Source organism: Alexandromys fortis, unplaced genomic scaffold (genome assembly GCF_014885135.2).
Source record: "Alexandromys fortis isolate MF-2015 unplaced genomic scaffold, M_Fortis_MF-2015_v1.1 scaffold_9, whole genome shotgun sequence".
Lineage (NCBI taxonomy): Eukaryota > Metazoa > Chordata > Mammalia > Rodentia > Cricetidae > Alexandromys > Alexandromys fortis.
This window is the reverse complement of record NW_026067892.1, coordinates 8806682-8822003: the sequence shown is the minus strand read 5'-3', so window position 1 is coordinate 8822003 and position 15322 is coordinate 8806682. Positions and strand designations below refer to the sequence as shown.

At 39.0% G+C, this 15322-nt stretch overlaps 1 protein-coding gene across 1 annotated transcript in view; it reads left to right on the top strand.

Annotated features, from left to right (window-relative positions):
• The window catches only part of Pcdh15 (protocadherin related 15), an 864688-nt gene that overhangs the window by 629054 nt on the left and 220312 nt on the right, over positions 1-15322 (top strand). Inside the window, exons 14-15 of the mRNA XM_050142799.1 lie at positions 4142-4276; positions 5877-6026. Of these exons, the coding sequence (XP_049998756.1) occupies positions 4142-4276; positions 5877-6026 (285 nt within the window). The remainder of the gene's footprint in view (positions 1-4141; positions 4277-5876; positions 6027-15322) is intronic.

Genomic DNA, 15322 nt, shown 5'->3' with positions numbered 1-15322 from the left:
AATTCAGGTACTCGCTGTTCGGCTCTTTCAATGGTTGGTCAATGCCAATTCTTAGAGAACTCTCTATCATATTGACATAAGCCATTTACTAACAACTCATCTATGATTTTTAAATTCTACATTCACTGGAACACAAAATAAATCACAAAATAGACATTAATATGTTTGAAAATAAATATTTGTCTGTCTGAATCATCTGTTGTTTATCTTTGAAAACTCTTTTCTATATTTTTACAAGAAACTAGTTCCTTTCTAGGAGTTTCCAAGTATCTACACTAACAAAAATAAATATCAAGGTTGTTTCTACTTACTGTCAAAGTATTTACTACTTGGTAAGACCAACTTGCTCTGAGAGGGGTCAGAATTAGCGAGAATAACCAGCACAGGGCAGCGGTCTAATAAGACTTATAGAAATGAGCAACCTCAAGAAGATGTTACCATATCAAAAGAGACTGACCTCAAGCAAGAGAAGCCAGGGCTCACTGCAAAAGTAGTTTCCTTTGGGCTGCTTCAGGGATAGGCAAGGCTAAGGCTACATGACAACTGGATCATCTCCTACTGATGGTAAATTACATCCTACAGCTGACTTTTTCCTCCTACCAAGAAAAAGCGAGACAAGATTTCAGGAAATAAGAGCCAGGTTTGCTGAGTTATAGCCATGCATAGTCTGGACTTGAAGTTCAAAAGCACAGTGAACATCATTGTAAGATTGAAAAATTACTAGAGAGAGCATCCTTGTGTTCTTTATTTTTCATAGATCAAAATGCACACATACATGGAATACTTACATTTAGCAGTACAACCAGGAGTACAGCTTTGAAATAGTTTTTCCTGGAAGAGCATCAAGAACTGCACAAGGTTTACAACAGAACTGAAGCCACTGGGCTTCCAAAGGCAAAGCCAGGAAAAGCTGAGCATTGACCTTCTCTGTGAGAGCACAGGAGGTGATAATCAACAATTATCATTAGCTTGTTTGATGATAGTGATTCACTAACAAGTCAATAAAAGTGTTGATGTTTTATGACTTTAACCAATATACTTTTAAAGGTATTATGTACCTATAAGTAGATACTTGTAAAATTGTAATTCTGTCATACATGGGTCAACTTGCTAAGAGAAAAAATAATTGTATATTTCATGGACAATGTTGTTAGTTTAAGTGAACTTCATTTATTATCCCTTCTATTGTGTATTTATGTGCATTGGGTAGGCATGACCCTTACGTTTACCATGTTTATTTTGTGTCTGATTTCCACATAGGTGCCACCTGGTGGAGTTCCTGTAGGTACTAGGTTGTTGGTTTTGTGATTGCCAGTTGCTGTGTATCGCTTCTAGTTCTTTTTTTCTTCCAAATAAAACTTTATTATCACTTACTAACACCTAAGTGATAATTTAGTCAAAAATAATATTTTCAATGTTATTTAAACTTTGATTGGTTTCTGAGTGTGTTACAGGCATCGGAAATTCGTCATGGAATTTCTCTTCTAAAAGGTTCTGATTTGAGATGGAGTAGTATTGATCTAAGTACTTTAGGACTCTATTGCTAACTAATTAAAACTGACAAGTTGGATAAGATTTTATAATTTCCTGTTATTCTTTGTCATGTGAATATATGCACATGAACATGCATACATGTATACACACGTATAGGCATGCTTTATTTGCATATATACAAACATGCATATTGTCTCACATATATGAGATAATATTTTGACTCACTAAGATGTCCGTTTTCAACTCTTATAAACATTCATGTGAACCCAGGTCTATACAGTGAAGACTTATTTGATATTTCATTTTACATTAAAAAAATTAAAAAAAATTATTTACCTTTTAGTATATACATTTGTTTTTGTATTGGTTTTTATCCTGTTTTTGTGAGTGGATTGGAATTTATTTTACCCTATGCCAAACCATTTCCATAGCAATACACTAACAGATTATATATTTGGTGCATACTGCATGGGTGTTTCAGGGTAAAATAAATCATATCTTATGTGACAGTAGAAAATATTGTTCATTACTAAATTCTTTATATTTAGCAAGCTGAAGTTCATTTTAGAGTCACATAGATATGACTGCTCCATGAACTCTCAATGAGGTCAGAACTCTTCATGTCCATTCATAAAATCTCCTGGCTGCGTGGGAAAATATGTTCATTCGCATCTTATTCTGTGAAGTCCTGAAGTCTAGACTCTTCTTTGGTCCAAAGTGATGCAAACACACTAATATTTCCCGAATTTAACCTTGTAACTGTATGAAAATCCCATTAGTCTTATAAAATCAAAACTGTGATGCTGTAATGCAGTTTGTCAAAGGAAGACCTTTGCTTTATGTGAAAAGGGATATTAGACTCAATGTACAAATTGTTTTGCCAAAATTTTGACATATTTAAAATGTTTCTGGTCAAGAAAGCTGGAACTTCTAGTGATAAAATTCTTAAAGCGCCAGTGCTGATTGTGTTGACACACGTGCACTGAAATTTGATACTGATAATGACATTTTCATTTAAGTCATCAAAACATAACATTTTTAAACTCAGTATTAACTTTAAATCAATCTAAAATATAACACTTAAAGGACAATTTGCTCAATATTTCCAGCTCTATCATAAATTTTTGTTCTTGAAGGATCACTAAGGTATTTAGCAATAGCATTTATACATACGTTATAGAAATTTAAAAGGCTTTTGTTGTAAAAAAAAAAAAAGTAAATGTCAAGGAAAGCTCTATTGTAGTAAGAGATTAACTGCAGGAGGGAACAAAGTAATCTGAAGTGTGTCCTGTGAGATGTAAGGCAGTAATTGTCAGCTCTAGGGTACACTGCCTCCATCCATAGTCAATTTCTAGTGGAAGACTCAATAGCACTCCTTCTTTGTTTTTCTGAGATGAAAGAGAACACCAACCTGACCTCCAAGGAATGGGCACAAGAGTGCACAAAGACACACACTGTGTCGCAGGTTCAAAAGAATAGCATTCATTTCAGAGATATTTGAAATATACACAAATAACCACAGAGGGGAAAGCTTGTGGTTCCAAGTATGCCCATTTTTATGTAAGTAGTTACTTTCTCTTTCTACACAGAGAAAATTTAAATTGGAAGGTCTTATTTTTTTTCTCAGATTAACACACATGACAACCCCCTGCTCTCTGATCTGTGATTAATACTCAGCAAAAGCCCTGTGAAGGCATTCTCAAACACATTGCACTGTGATAATATTTTAGAGGGAGCACACATATGTCTACTTGTCTCCTGCATTGCCCAGCTTTATAAGCCTGCAGGGCACTGGATTCCCCTGACTTCCTTTCATTTTCTCCAGCTCCTCCCTTGTTTACTGTGCAAGCAATAACCCAAGGTCCCTACCTCTGCTTCTCTAAACAGCAGTGAACGGTGTCTTACCATTGAAGGGAGGTGGGTGAGCAAAACTATGAAGGGTTTTCAATGCTATGCTAATTATCTTAGTTCTGAATTTTTTAAAAAAGTTTCCTCAATAGTATAATTTTGTCTAGGCTCTTTGACAGTCATGAGAGTTAAGATTACATATATTTTCTGGCAAACAATCTGAAATATTTTAATTAAAATATTGTGTTTTCCTTTGAAGAACTGTACAGTATTAAAATGAGACAGAGAAAAGGCAAACCTAGTATTTATGGGCAATGAATAATGCATCACCAATTTTATTCCTGTTCTACATTGAAAATGAGAGCAACGCAGTAGCATGCATGTGCTCAGTTTATTGCGACAAATGAAGTGACTATAAAATTTTACAGCTGAAATTCTAGGCTCCAATTTTCCTTCCTTTCTATTATTTCTTATATCTTGGATCCAAGAAAGCCCAGAAATTTTTATATTAAACAACCAGCAGAAGTACATTCAATTAGCTCGTGTCCTGCACGTTCTTACTGTTGTCTTTCCTGATTGACATTAATTGTGCTAAGACCCACTTCAGTATTCTGGGGCCCATGTTGTTGTATGGCTTTGGTTGCTTGGGAGTAAGTGCTACTCGAATACCTCTTTTCCTTTAGGAATTGTTAATATAATGACATGTATTCATAATAAACTTCAAAGCTTAATTTTCAGGCAACACACTAAAAGTCCATTGGGTGATAACCATGCTTGAACATTGTATTTTCTTTCAAAGACAAAAGATCCAGAACTCCATCTTTTCCTGAACGATTATACCTCAGTCTTCACTGTTACCCCCACCGGCATCACCCGCTACCTGACCCTCCTTCAGCCTGTGGACAGGGAGGAACAGCAAACATATACCTTTCTGGTAAAAATAGTTCATACGTTATATTCTCATAGCTGAAACTGATATTAAAGTTGATAAGGTCAATGATTTGTAGGTAAAAACATGCCATGTCAGGAAGAAGAGAAAATATTCACACATTCATTTTCTCTTTTACTCTTTATAAATGTGTGCCATTGGAGGATAATTGGAGAATGTGCCATTGCAGAATAGCTATGTTATTTACTCACTAGAGAGACATATTTTTCAATCTCCGCCTTACAGGGGTGATTGATATAAAATGAAACCCAGCAAATAATGCATTATTTTTAACTTTGGTGATGTGAATGCATTTTTTTTCTATTTCACTGCTGTCTGAAGCAGGTGGTTCTCAACTAGCAATGATTCCCCCCTTCAGAGAACTCCTGTTGATGTGTGGAGTGTGCTCCGGGCACACACTGGTGGAAACAGTTAGTGCTGTTGGACATGCCACAGTGCACACAGGAGCCCAGCACCAGGGAGCATCTGCACCAGGATGTCAGGAATATTGAGACAAAGAGCTTGAGTGTGCCTTACTAGAGGGAGAACGAAGGTCCTTCAAGTCGTGGTTTGTAGCTGTTTATCATGGTACAGGATACAAATGCATCAAACACTCATACATCATAGAGATCAAAGCAAGTTTAATTATAGCCAAACTCCCAAATGAAGCAAAAGAGAAAAGTGAATGAGAAAAAGGCACACATTATGGGGCTTACTTGGGAGTTCATTCTGAAGGAGCCCATGGAGCAGGTGTCTGTAGCTTCCAGAAAGCTCCATACAACAATTGCAACTTAGATATGGAGTAGATTTTAGAAACCATTCAGGCAAGATGGCCAACAGATGGCTGCAACACTCATGTGTATTAGGTACTGCTAAATTGTCAGTAAGGTAACTAAGATATCTTAAGTAATGAATGTTGATGGATCATTTATGTCACCATTTTACATACTAATAGAATATCACACTGCATATCCATGGCCTTCATTTACTTAATTAATATGAGAATGCTGATTGTGAAATAATTGCCTTGTATGCAAATTCTATAATCATGAAGAAAAATTGTCAGTAATATATTAGGGAAAAATTGTGATTGGGATGGGGGATATAGCTCAGTTGGTGGGTTACCTGTCAAGCATGCGTGAGGTCCTAGGTTCAATCCCCATTATTGTATAAATCAAATGTGGTAGTGCATGCCTATAATATCAGTACTTTGGAGGTGGAAGTAGAAATATCAGATGATCAAAGTTAAAGTCATTGTCTTTATAATGTTTGAGGTCTGTATAGGATTCCTGTCTCAAACACAAGAAATGTATTTAACTTTGAAGTGTCAGCAACATCACCAGACCAACATATGTTTCTAAAACCTTTTCATATCTCATTATTTAAAAATTTTTGTAACCATATGGAGTGTCCTCAGTAATTGCTTCTTAACACATTGAAACACTTTGGATTCACTTGTAATCCATGTCTTACTAGGTCACTTTATTGAAAGCATAGCTTAGCATATTTTTAAATCACATTTTCAAATGTATTAGGTTGTTAGAATAACTTCTTTGCACTTATGGTTATGGGACTTCTCCGCTAAGTGTGTTCTATTTCTGCACAGATAACAGCATTTGATGGTGTACAAGAAAGTGAACCAGTTGTGGTCAATATCCGAGTGATGGACGCAAATGATAACACACCAACCTTCCCAGAGATCTCCTATGACGTCTATGTTTACACAGACATGCGTCCTGGGGACAGTGTCATTCAGGTAACTCCCTTGGATGTGAGGTCTACTTGCAGGAGGCCTTTCCGGGGCACCACTCACTGCTCTCCCTGGGAATTGAAAACTAGCTTCAGACACACAAATAACACAGCTTTAGAAAGTTCCTACTTGATGTTAGTGTTTGAAATAAAAATAAATATCCTGGGATGGCAACAGCATGGCTCAGTGGGTAAAATCACTGAGTGCGCAAGTCACATGTTCTATGTTTGATGCCCAGAAACCATGGTATAGGACTGAACCACATCAAGAAATGTGCGTACATGCACACATGCATTCATACACCACACACACACATGCACGTGTGCACGCGCGCTCACATACACACACACAGTGACAATGAACATCTACAATATAGATGGGATATGAAGTAACTATTGCATATAAACAATCGTTTGACCTGCTGATGCTTGGGTTTTTAAAATTTTTCAGTTTACTGAAAATGATTAATTAGTGTTTCCACACATAATTTAAATATTCAAATTACCTTTCACTGTTGTGGAAATGGGCTAAGCTTTCTTTGCTGGCATACATAAAAGACTGCATTAATAAATCGGTAGATTGACATAGTAGATATTGCATACCCGGGTAAAATCAAATCAATACAGTAGAGGAATTTTAGATTAGATAGTAAGTGGTTCTTTTGAAAACATGTGAATCAGACAAAATTATGTTCTCAATTTGTTCTATTTTTCACATTTAAATAATTACAAGTCATTGCAAATTCCTTTAGTATTCTGACTGTTTTGAATGGAAGGCATAAAGACTTGATCATAACAATCTATGAGGATCTTTACGAATCCAAAGTATAGTTGATTCTAATATTTCCCAAGCCATCTGTTCTACATTTTTCTGGGGAACTTGCTAGATAGGCAGCCTCTAAGCTTCCCTTTAGAGCCTCGGGATGTTTATCTCAGAGGACAAAACATAGGTGATTCGCACTGGAAACACACTTCCCTGGGTTCAGCTGTCCACCCATGAAGAGACCTAGACCTTCTCTGACCCTAAGGTTAGACCTGATTATGTTAAGTCACTTTCAGGTTTGCGATGCCACAGTCCTGCATACTCATTACAATATCTGACAACAAATGTAAATTATTCATATGTACCGAATAATGACAAAATAAGTAGCGTTAAATGTTAGTGCATAGTTTGTCATGAGATAAATAGGTCAGGAAGTTTTGAAAACTGGTGCAATGCCTCGCCTGTGGGTACAGCGTCATCTTCACGGTATTGTCCTTGGTCCTTCATTTAACTTCATTAAATTGGCCTCCATCCCAACTTCCCCATCTTCATTTCCCTGAATTACTTCTTCCTCCTGATCCCTTTCTTCCCGTGGATGGGTTTTGTGCTTTGCCCTCTTCCCTGTGTCCTCTCACTTTCTTTTTCTCCTAAGCCATCATCCTGTTGTTCAGTCATCACTAGTGTGCTACTGAGAATTTAGTAGCTCCTATGCTCGAATCTCAGAAGCAAAATGCTCATCACCAACAGTGTGATGTGGCGAGAAAGGGCTTCTACCAGGATGTCAGTTGTCTCTGTGTGTGCACAAACACCCATGGATCTCTCTGCACATAGACACACATACATGCGCAGAGGCATACACTTATGTGTACACACACGAACTACAAAGACAAGCACATGAATGAGCATCTACATGCTCACATGTTCACATACAAACACCTCTGCATGTATCCTCACACATGTACATCTATACTCACACACCTGTGCATGTAGTACCTACATATATACCTGTGCATGTTCACAGATACACATACACACACCTGCCCATGTGCACACATATACATACTCTATGTATACCTTTCCCTCTATTTAAAAGCCAGGCCCCTTATAAACATCTGAAATGTCCTTATTTTCCTCTGTTCCTCAGAGCCAAACTTTCAGAATTCATCACCCATTTCTCTATAGTTGCTGCCGCAATGCCAGCACATACCAGAAATATTTTCTGTGCAAGAAATGCATGTTCTGATGAAATGTCATTGTCCACTTACACTCTTCAGTGTGAACAGGAAGCCATCTATTCCTTCTCCAGCCTGGGAGTTTCTGGGGTCCTATTAAAGGGAAAGATGCAATTCTGCGTGAGAATCTCTCTGCATGTTCCCTATGAGTGTGATCCTGAAGGACCAGCTTCGCACTGATCCACCAATGTTCTCCACACACTCCTGTGGCCCTTCTCACACTGAGGGATTAGTTCTAGCTCATTTATTTCTAGAGCAGATCTGTAATTAGTTCATTTGCATATCTATAGTACCTGGGTGTAGTAGTTGATTAACAGAGTAGGTGCTGAATGTGTATTTGAGACAAAAGAAAAGAGTGACAGAAACCGGTGTCTGTGAAAGGAGGTGCAGGATGGGGACTCGTAAGCCTGCATCCTTTATTTCTGGTCAATCTGTGAACCGGGCACATTTTTCTTTAAAAAGCCATCTTTCAAAGGTAGCAGATAAGGGAATGACAATTATTTTCATGTTTTTATTTAATTAGACCTGATTCTCATCTCTATAATGGTGTAATTAGAAATAAAAGGAAGTTTATATAGAAAACCAGCCGGCAGGGAATGGGAAAGTTTAACTAAGAAAACGAGAGTAATTATGTGGGAAGCGTAGCTCAAAAATGCTTGCCCTCGGGGATCAAAAGCTTATTTCCGGCATTTGAGGTCTACAAAAGTTAATTTCCCTTATGTATCTGTTTCTAAAACAGATCTTGCTTTGCATTCAAAGATTTATATTGTGTGTATTTCCCTGAACCATGCAGATTATGAAGACAGACTGTTGTTTGTGTCTATATGCCTTCAAGTTTTTTTTTAATTATTTAAAAGCCAAGAATTTAAGGTTCGTAATTAGTATTTGCAATGTTATTCCTGGTGCGTGCAGAAAGAACCGTGTGACTGTAAAGCATCCAGCAAGAGACTAGAGATAAAAATGAAATTGATTTCCCAGGGAGAGAAGATTTGAAAATAAAGCAAAGAGATTCAGTCTGCAAATGCTATGTGAGGTTCTGACCCATTTCTGTGCTCCCCCTTCTCACCACTGACACCCCTGACCTGCCAGACATCAGCCATTTGGCTTGTAGCTTAAGAACCTGATGTCATATGAGTGATGGTCTTACCAGGCGAAGGTGAGAGCAAGCACCCTCCCAAAAAGCGAGTCTTCTCTACAAGTTCAGTAATGTCACTGTCTGTGTGTCTAAGATTGTTTGGCCTGCCGGAGCCCAGGTTCATCTCTGAGTGCAGTGTCTTTTTAGTAGGTGGTAGCCTATAGGAAGTGGAAAGGTTATATGTGAAGAGTGAAGCCAGACCTATCTCAAAGGTTTCAGTTGTAACCTATGGGTCTATGTGTTGGCCTTATTCTTGGATACTGTTAACAGACCATCATGAATCTTGCATGAATGACTAATGAGCCAAACTTTGGTTGTCTTAAAGTAGCTCTTTAACATTGTGTATCTAGGCTGGAATCTAAGCACTATACCCAGACAGAACTCTTTTGGTCTTATAGTCTACCCTGAACTCACTGAACAACAAACTACCACTGAATTCCTGTTTCTCACGGCTCCACATACCGAATGCTAGGATTCTAGAAGAGGTGCCACTATGTCAAGTTTATGTGGGGCTGGTGGGAACTCAGGTCACTGTGCATGCTAGAAGGGCACTCGATGAGCTAAGGAATATCTCCAGCTCTTCATTCTGCCGCCCTACTCTGTTCATTCACCTGGGTGACAAAAGTATCTGGATGTATGTATCAATGCACGTGTCCATACAGCTGTAGTGATCTGTCTTCTTTCTCCATGCCCTTCTCTCTGAGCTGCACGACCTAAACTTCACTCATGCCTCCCTGCTGCGTTCCCATGGAGCCACACATCTCCTCAAGTGTCCCATGGCATGTCAGACTCGAAAGCATTTCTTTGAGTCCTCACTCTCGGTGACACCTGTTAAGGGTGTGGAAGATAGGAGATCTTCCCGGATAATTGGGACTCTGGGACTATGACAGGATGCTTTGCACTCAAAGGCAGAGGCAAATACGTGCTCTTGCAGAGGTGGATGTGATGAGCACAGGTATAACACCTGCCGGAAGCATCTGGACACAGGTCTACTTGGAGAAAAGTTCAAATTGATACGAGACTGAGATATTTGCTTTGCTTTTACTATATTAAATATAGTTTGCCTTGTCCCTCTAACACTGTTATTGCTAAAGGCTCTTCTATCATTTAGTCTCAGACTTTGAGTCTTGGGTGACAACACTCTGTTAAAGATTTTCTAGCTGACCATCATGACCTCTTCCAGGGTACCTGCTTTGCTTAGCTTTTTGCACATGTTTCAGAGTACAAGTTAAGACTGCTGTGTGTGTGTGTCAGTTAATCCGTCAGTTGGTCGGGGAAGAATGATCTTAGATAGAAAAGTAGTTTAGATGTGACTTTGCAAACCTGAAGTTTCCTCAAAAACTAGTAAATATAATATAATATAATATACAATATCCTGGTACAGGTGGGCTGTTGCTGCTTACAGGAGTGATATGATGAAAGCCTGGTTCGACAACTCCTTCTTTAATATAATAAAAGTGGAAGCTGAATGTGAGAGGATTCAAGAGCATGCAAGCACTTCAGGCCTCTGACTACAGTCTCAGAGTCTGAGTTTTGTCAATCAGTAAAACTTTATTAAATGATTTTGAAAGTGCCAGAGAAAATGAAGCGAACACTTCCAGCACCCCTGCAATATAAAGTCTTTTTCTTTCTTTCTTTCTTTCTTTCTTTCTTTCTTTCTTTCTTTCTTTATTAAAGATTTCTGTCTCTTCCCCCCCAGCCGCCTCCCCTTTCCCTCCCCCTCCCCCAATCAAGTCCCCCTCCCTCGTTAGCCCAAAGAGCAATCAGGGTTCCCTGCCCTGTGGGAAGTCCGAGGACCACCCACTTCTCGTAATCCCATTCCTTGTTTTCTTTTTCTGAGAGTTCCTAAGAAATGAGTGACATGTGCTGCTTCTACTCAGGCATGTAACTCATGATCTTTGTATGTCTGGGGGCTATACATTGTTAAACACATACTCTACTGAGAAGCCCATCACCTTTGATTGTTATACTGAACAGATGAGACATGGTCGGTAGCCTGCTATACTCTTAAGCCTCAAAGACTCAATCTGTCCAATCAGCAGAAATGATATTGGGTCTAAAGACTCCAAGTTTGAGACCCCTGGTATGTCAGACCCAGGACCAAGTTCGTGCAGCTTCAAAAAACAATGCAAGTCAGGAAATCTCATTTAATAATGCCAAGAAGACTTTTTGGTGGCACCTTTTCATTCTTCTGAGATGTGTGGACACAGAATGTAAGGTATTTTATTTACTATTTCTATTAACACAAAATTAAGACCATGATATCTGGAGCATGAAAGTAGATATTAAAACAGTTTTATCCCACAATGCATTTTAACCAGAAAACAGTTGGGATTTCCTGCAATAAGCACACACTGTTGACCTCAGGCAGCTTTCACTTCGTTTTCTAATATTTGCATTTCACTGAAAAAAATTCTGTCTTCTACTGATTATAGCTTTTATTGGCATTGGCAGAACCCCTCAATGTGTTTCTTTTCCAATTGCAACATATGTTCTTCTCCTGGTGACACGGTCTCTGTAGATAATTATCTACCTTATGAGGCTTGGTTGTTTTCTCAGCTCACATTTCTGACCTGGAGATCAGCACCTAAGCAAATTTCATTTTTATTAGCTGCATAAGGAAAAAAGAATACTCCATTACAGCGAAGACACTTCAGACCTTTTAGCATGACATTCTTCAATTATTTAACATACCATGTGATTTTTCCCAACTTTTCCAGCAAATTACCTTTAAAGCATTTCTCAGATGATTCTGGTTTTGGCTGGTTGGCTATCATAATAGACACCATCCTGCATGTATAAAGTTTGGTTTCTTAGAGAGCCAGAGAATCAGTACTGTAGTACCAGCCCCGGTGGTTCATGCCACCCCCAGAGCTGTCTGTTCTCATGAACACATCCCAGTGCAAAACCCACAGGAAAAGTGCAGCTGGACATTTCTCCTTCCAGGTCAGCTCTCCACCATCGAATAGTGGTGAACTGTAAACTTGCACCTAGCTGCTTTTTTATACGGAAGAGCATGCTCTTCTCGCTTTCAAAGTTTTCTCTTCATTTTCCACAGTCTATGAAGTATGGATCCATCTATGTTTTTATACCATTTGGGATACTTAAACTTCTGATTATTCATGATGTTTCTTTGCTGAGCTCAATTCACATCAACTCGGATGATACTATAGCACTGATTCCCTGGGCTCTACCTCCAGCCTGGTTAGCCAAGCATTAGCCAGAGTCCCAGGTCAGAGAGTGATTGATTACATCCTGGAAACCTGGTCAAGTTCTTCCACCCCTTGCCCTTATCACCGGTAAAAGATCTCTTACCTTTGTTGTCTCCTGTTAATAAGTGTCCAGCATTTGCTCTCTTTCCTCTGTTCTTCAACTCTAAATTCCTTCTTGAGTTGGACTGAGCTGAGCTGGCCTTCTCTTACCAACTGTAGAAGTCTCCACAACTATTTCAAGACTTCCCAGTAAAGATTTCCTTGCCATTGTAACAGGTGTCATAGATTTTGTTTTCCTTAATCATCTCTGACATATCACCTGTTCATTTGTATGTTTTGCTCGTACATTAGCAAGGCGAGCGATTTTCAGTCATCTGGAAAGGGTTTTAGCCAATATTGTAAACCATCCTTGCTAAAGTCCTAGCTCCAACAGGCTTCTCTTTGAACTAAAAAAATTCCTTTGCCAGGTGCAAGGGGAGGAATGGGATTTTAAAAAAGGGAAATTCTATGCAGGGAAAACACAGACTGACACAATCAGAATGGATAATTTCAAATATTAATTATATGATACATAGATTTTTTGGTAAAGGGAAAATTCTGTATTTTGAGATATCCACAATCTAGTATATTCATTTTACGACTCAAACTTTATAGTAGGCAGCAGTGTATGCGTAGCACAGTTATACAACAGTAGAGTGTTGGTGTATAAAATCTTGCTCTGTCAAATTAAAATAAACAAAAGGACTACTCTCTGAGGAAATTAGGAGTTCACAAATTCCTTAACAGCAAGACAATGCCGTGACCTTGCGATGTCATTCCTGAGGGATTATTTTCCTTGTTTTCTCAGAAACAGACCAAACAGGAAAACAATGGATGAAACAGAGAAATCTCTTCCATTAAAATGCAAAACAGAAATTGGGAGTCTCAGCATGACCTGGCTGGAAGCAGGCAAAAGCACAATACAATCTCTTTTTGTCTACCTTTGTCCCTTGTGGTCTATTGTTTGATTCCAATTTGTCTCCTGTTAAGATTCAAATAAATAGCACTCAGGGGGAGATCTGAAATTCCAAGGGAAGCAGAAGTTTCCTCAATGAAAACCACATCTTATAAAGATAAAAGCCCTTAGATTTTCTTATGTTAACATTCTAACACTGCCTCCACTGGTATGGGGTCCCTAGAGCACAGCTTCATCAGTAATAATAATATTTGTGCTGCATAATTTGGAAAACACTTTGTTGCCGTACCAGAAAACGATAATATAGAAGAGTTTGCACGTACGCGTATGTGGCAAATAATAAGTCATTATCCTTTGTCGTTTGTTTACTATTCATAATTTGGTCAAAGCTTTTTATCTACACATCTACACTGTTAGCCAAATCAGGTATGCCAAGTTCATAGTTTAGAGCACGGAAGAGTGCATCCATACTTTCATCCTATGGGGACTGGGCAGCTGACTCAGCACTTAAGAGTGCTTGCTGTTCTTGCAGGAGACCCAGATTCAGCTCCCAGCATTTACATGGCAGCTTGGATTCCAATTCCAGGCTACCTCTTACTCTCTTTCGGCCTCCGAAGGCATCAGACATGCATGTGGTACACATACATAGTATAACTAAACACTGAGAAGATAAAAATAAATTAAAATCTTATTACTAGGGGCCCGTAGGAGCCAATGAAAAGACTCAACGGGTAATGGTGCCTGGGGAGACTGACAAGCTTCTGGTTAGGAAATATGGTTCCAAGAGGCAAAGAACAGATGAGAGCTATTTTAATGTTTATTTTTAACTTTACATTTAATTATTTATACGTATATGTGAGTGTATGTGCTTGGGTATGTGCACCATGACAAGCTTGTGGAGGTCAGAAGACAACCTTTAGGATTTGGTTCTCTGCTTTCACAAAATGGCTTTAATTCATGGACCTGCTTTCTCTGTGTGGAAGCTTATCTCACATCAGGGTAGACAGGACCAGCAGAAATGTCCCCAACTCCAGGATTCAGCCTCAGTAGAGTGCCTTATAGGAGCCGAGTGTCAACATCACACAGAAACAGATTGGGGACTGATAAACTACTCACTGAAAACAGAGCCTTGGATTACAGCTAACCCAGGATGCCCAGGAAAACATAGCATCAATGCTCAAATCAGGCTGGGCATCCCTGGAATACATTGATTTTAAAACTAGCAGGACAGAATTATGAGAAGGCAGGCTTAAACTTCATGGAAAAGAGATAAATGATTCCAAATTCATCATGACGTTATTAAAATTATTTCAAGTATTAAAATAGCAGGTTTGGCTTTCACTCCATCAGAGATCTTACACTGGTGTCTTGCTATACTGAGTCTTCTCCAAGTCTTCTTCTCATTTATGAGGCAGCTCTCCCCACCCATGATAGAAATGTGTTTCACCCACCCTCACCTAATGACTTTGAACAGAAATCACTTACGTTGTCATGACAGTGAGCACCTGAGCTGGCAAGGTGTCATCTCTCCTACTGCCCAACCCCACAATGCCGAGCCCCACAGCAAACCTTTGCCGAGAATTTAAAAGAAATGTGTTGCACTTTCGGTTTTATGCAGGAGAATGTTGCTATTGACTGGGCACTCAGAAAGGCAGTCCAATACTAATACTGCTGGGGAAGTCAGACCAATTTAACCCTAAACTACTGATAATTTCTTCAAATAAAATGTTTGCTAATGTGCAAACATTATGAAAGTTCTGAGTTATCTTACAACTCGAAACTAAGGAAATGAGAAGGCCAAGATTATTTGAAACTCTTTAAGTTTCTTTTTTTTTAATATAATTTTTTATTGAAAAAAAAAATTTCCGCCTCCTCCCCGCCTCCCATTTCCCTCCCCGTCTCCCTTTTCCCCCCTCCTCCCTCTCCTCTCCCCCTCCCCCCACTCCTCTCCACCTCTCTCTCCAGTCTGAAGGGCAGTCAGGGTTCCCTGCCCCGTGGAAAGTCCA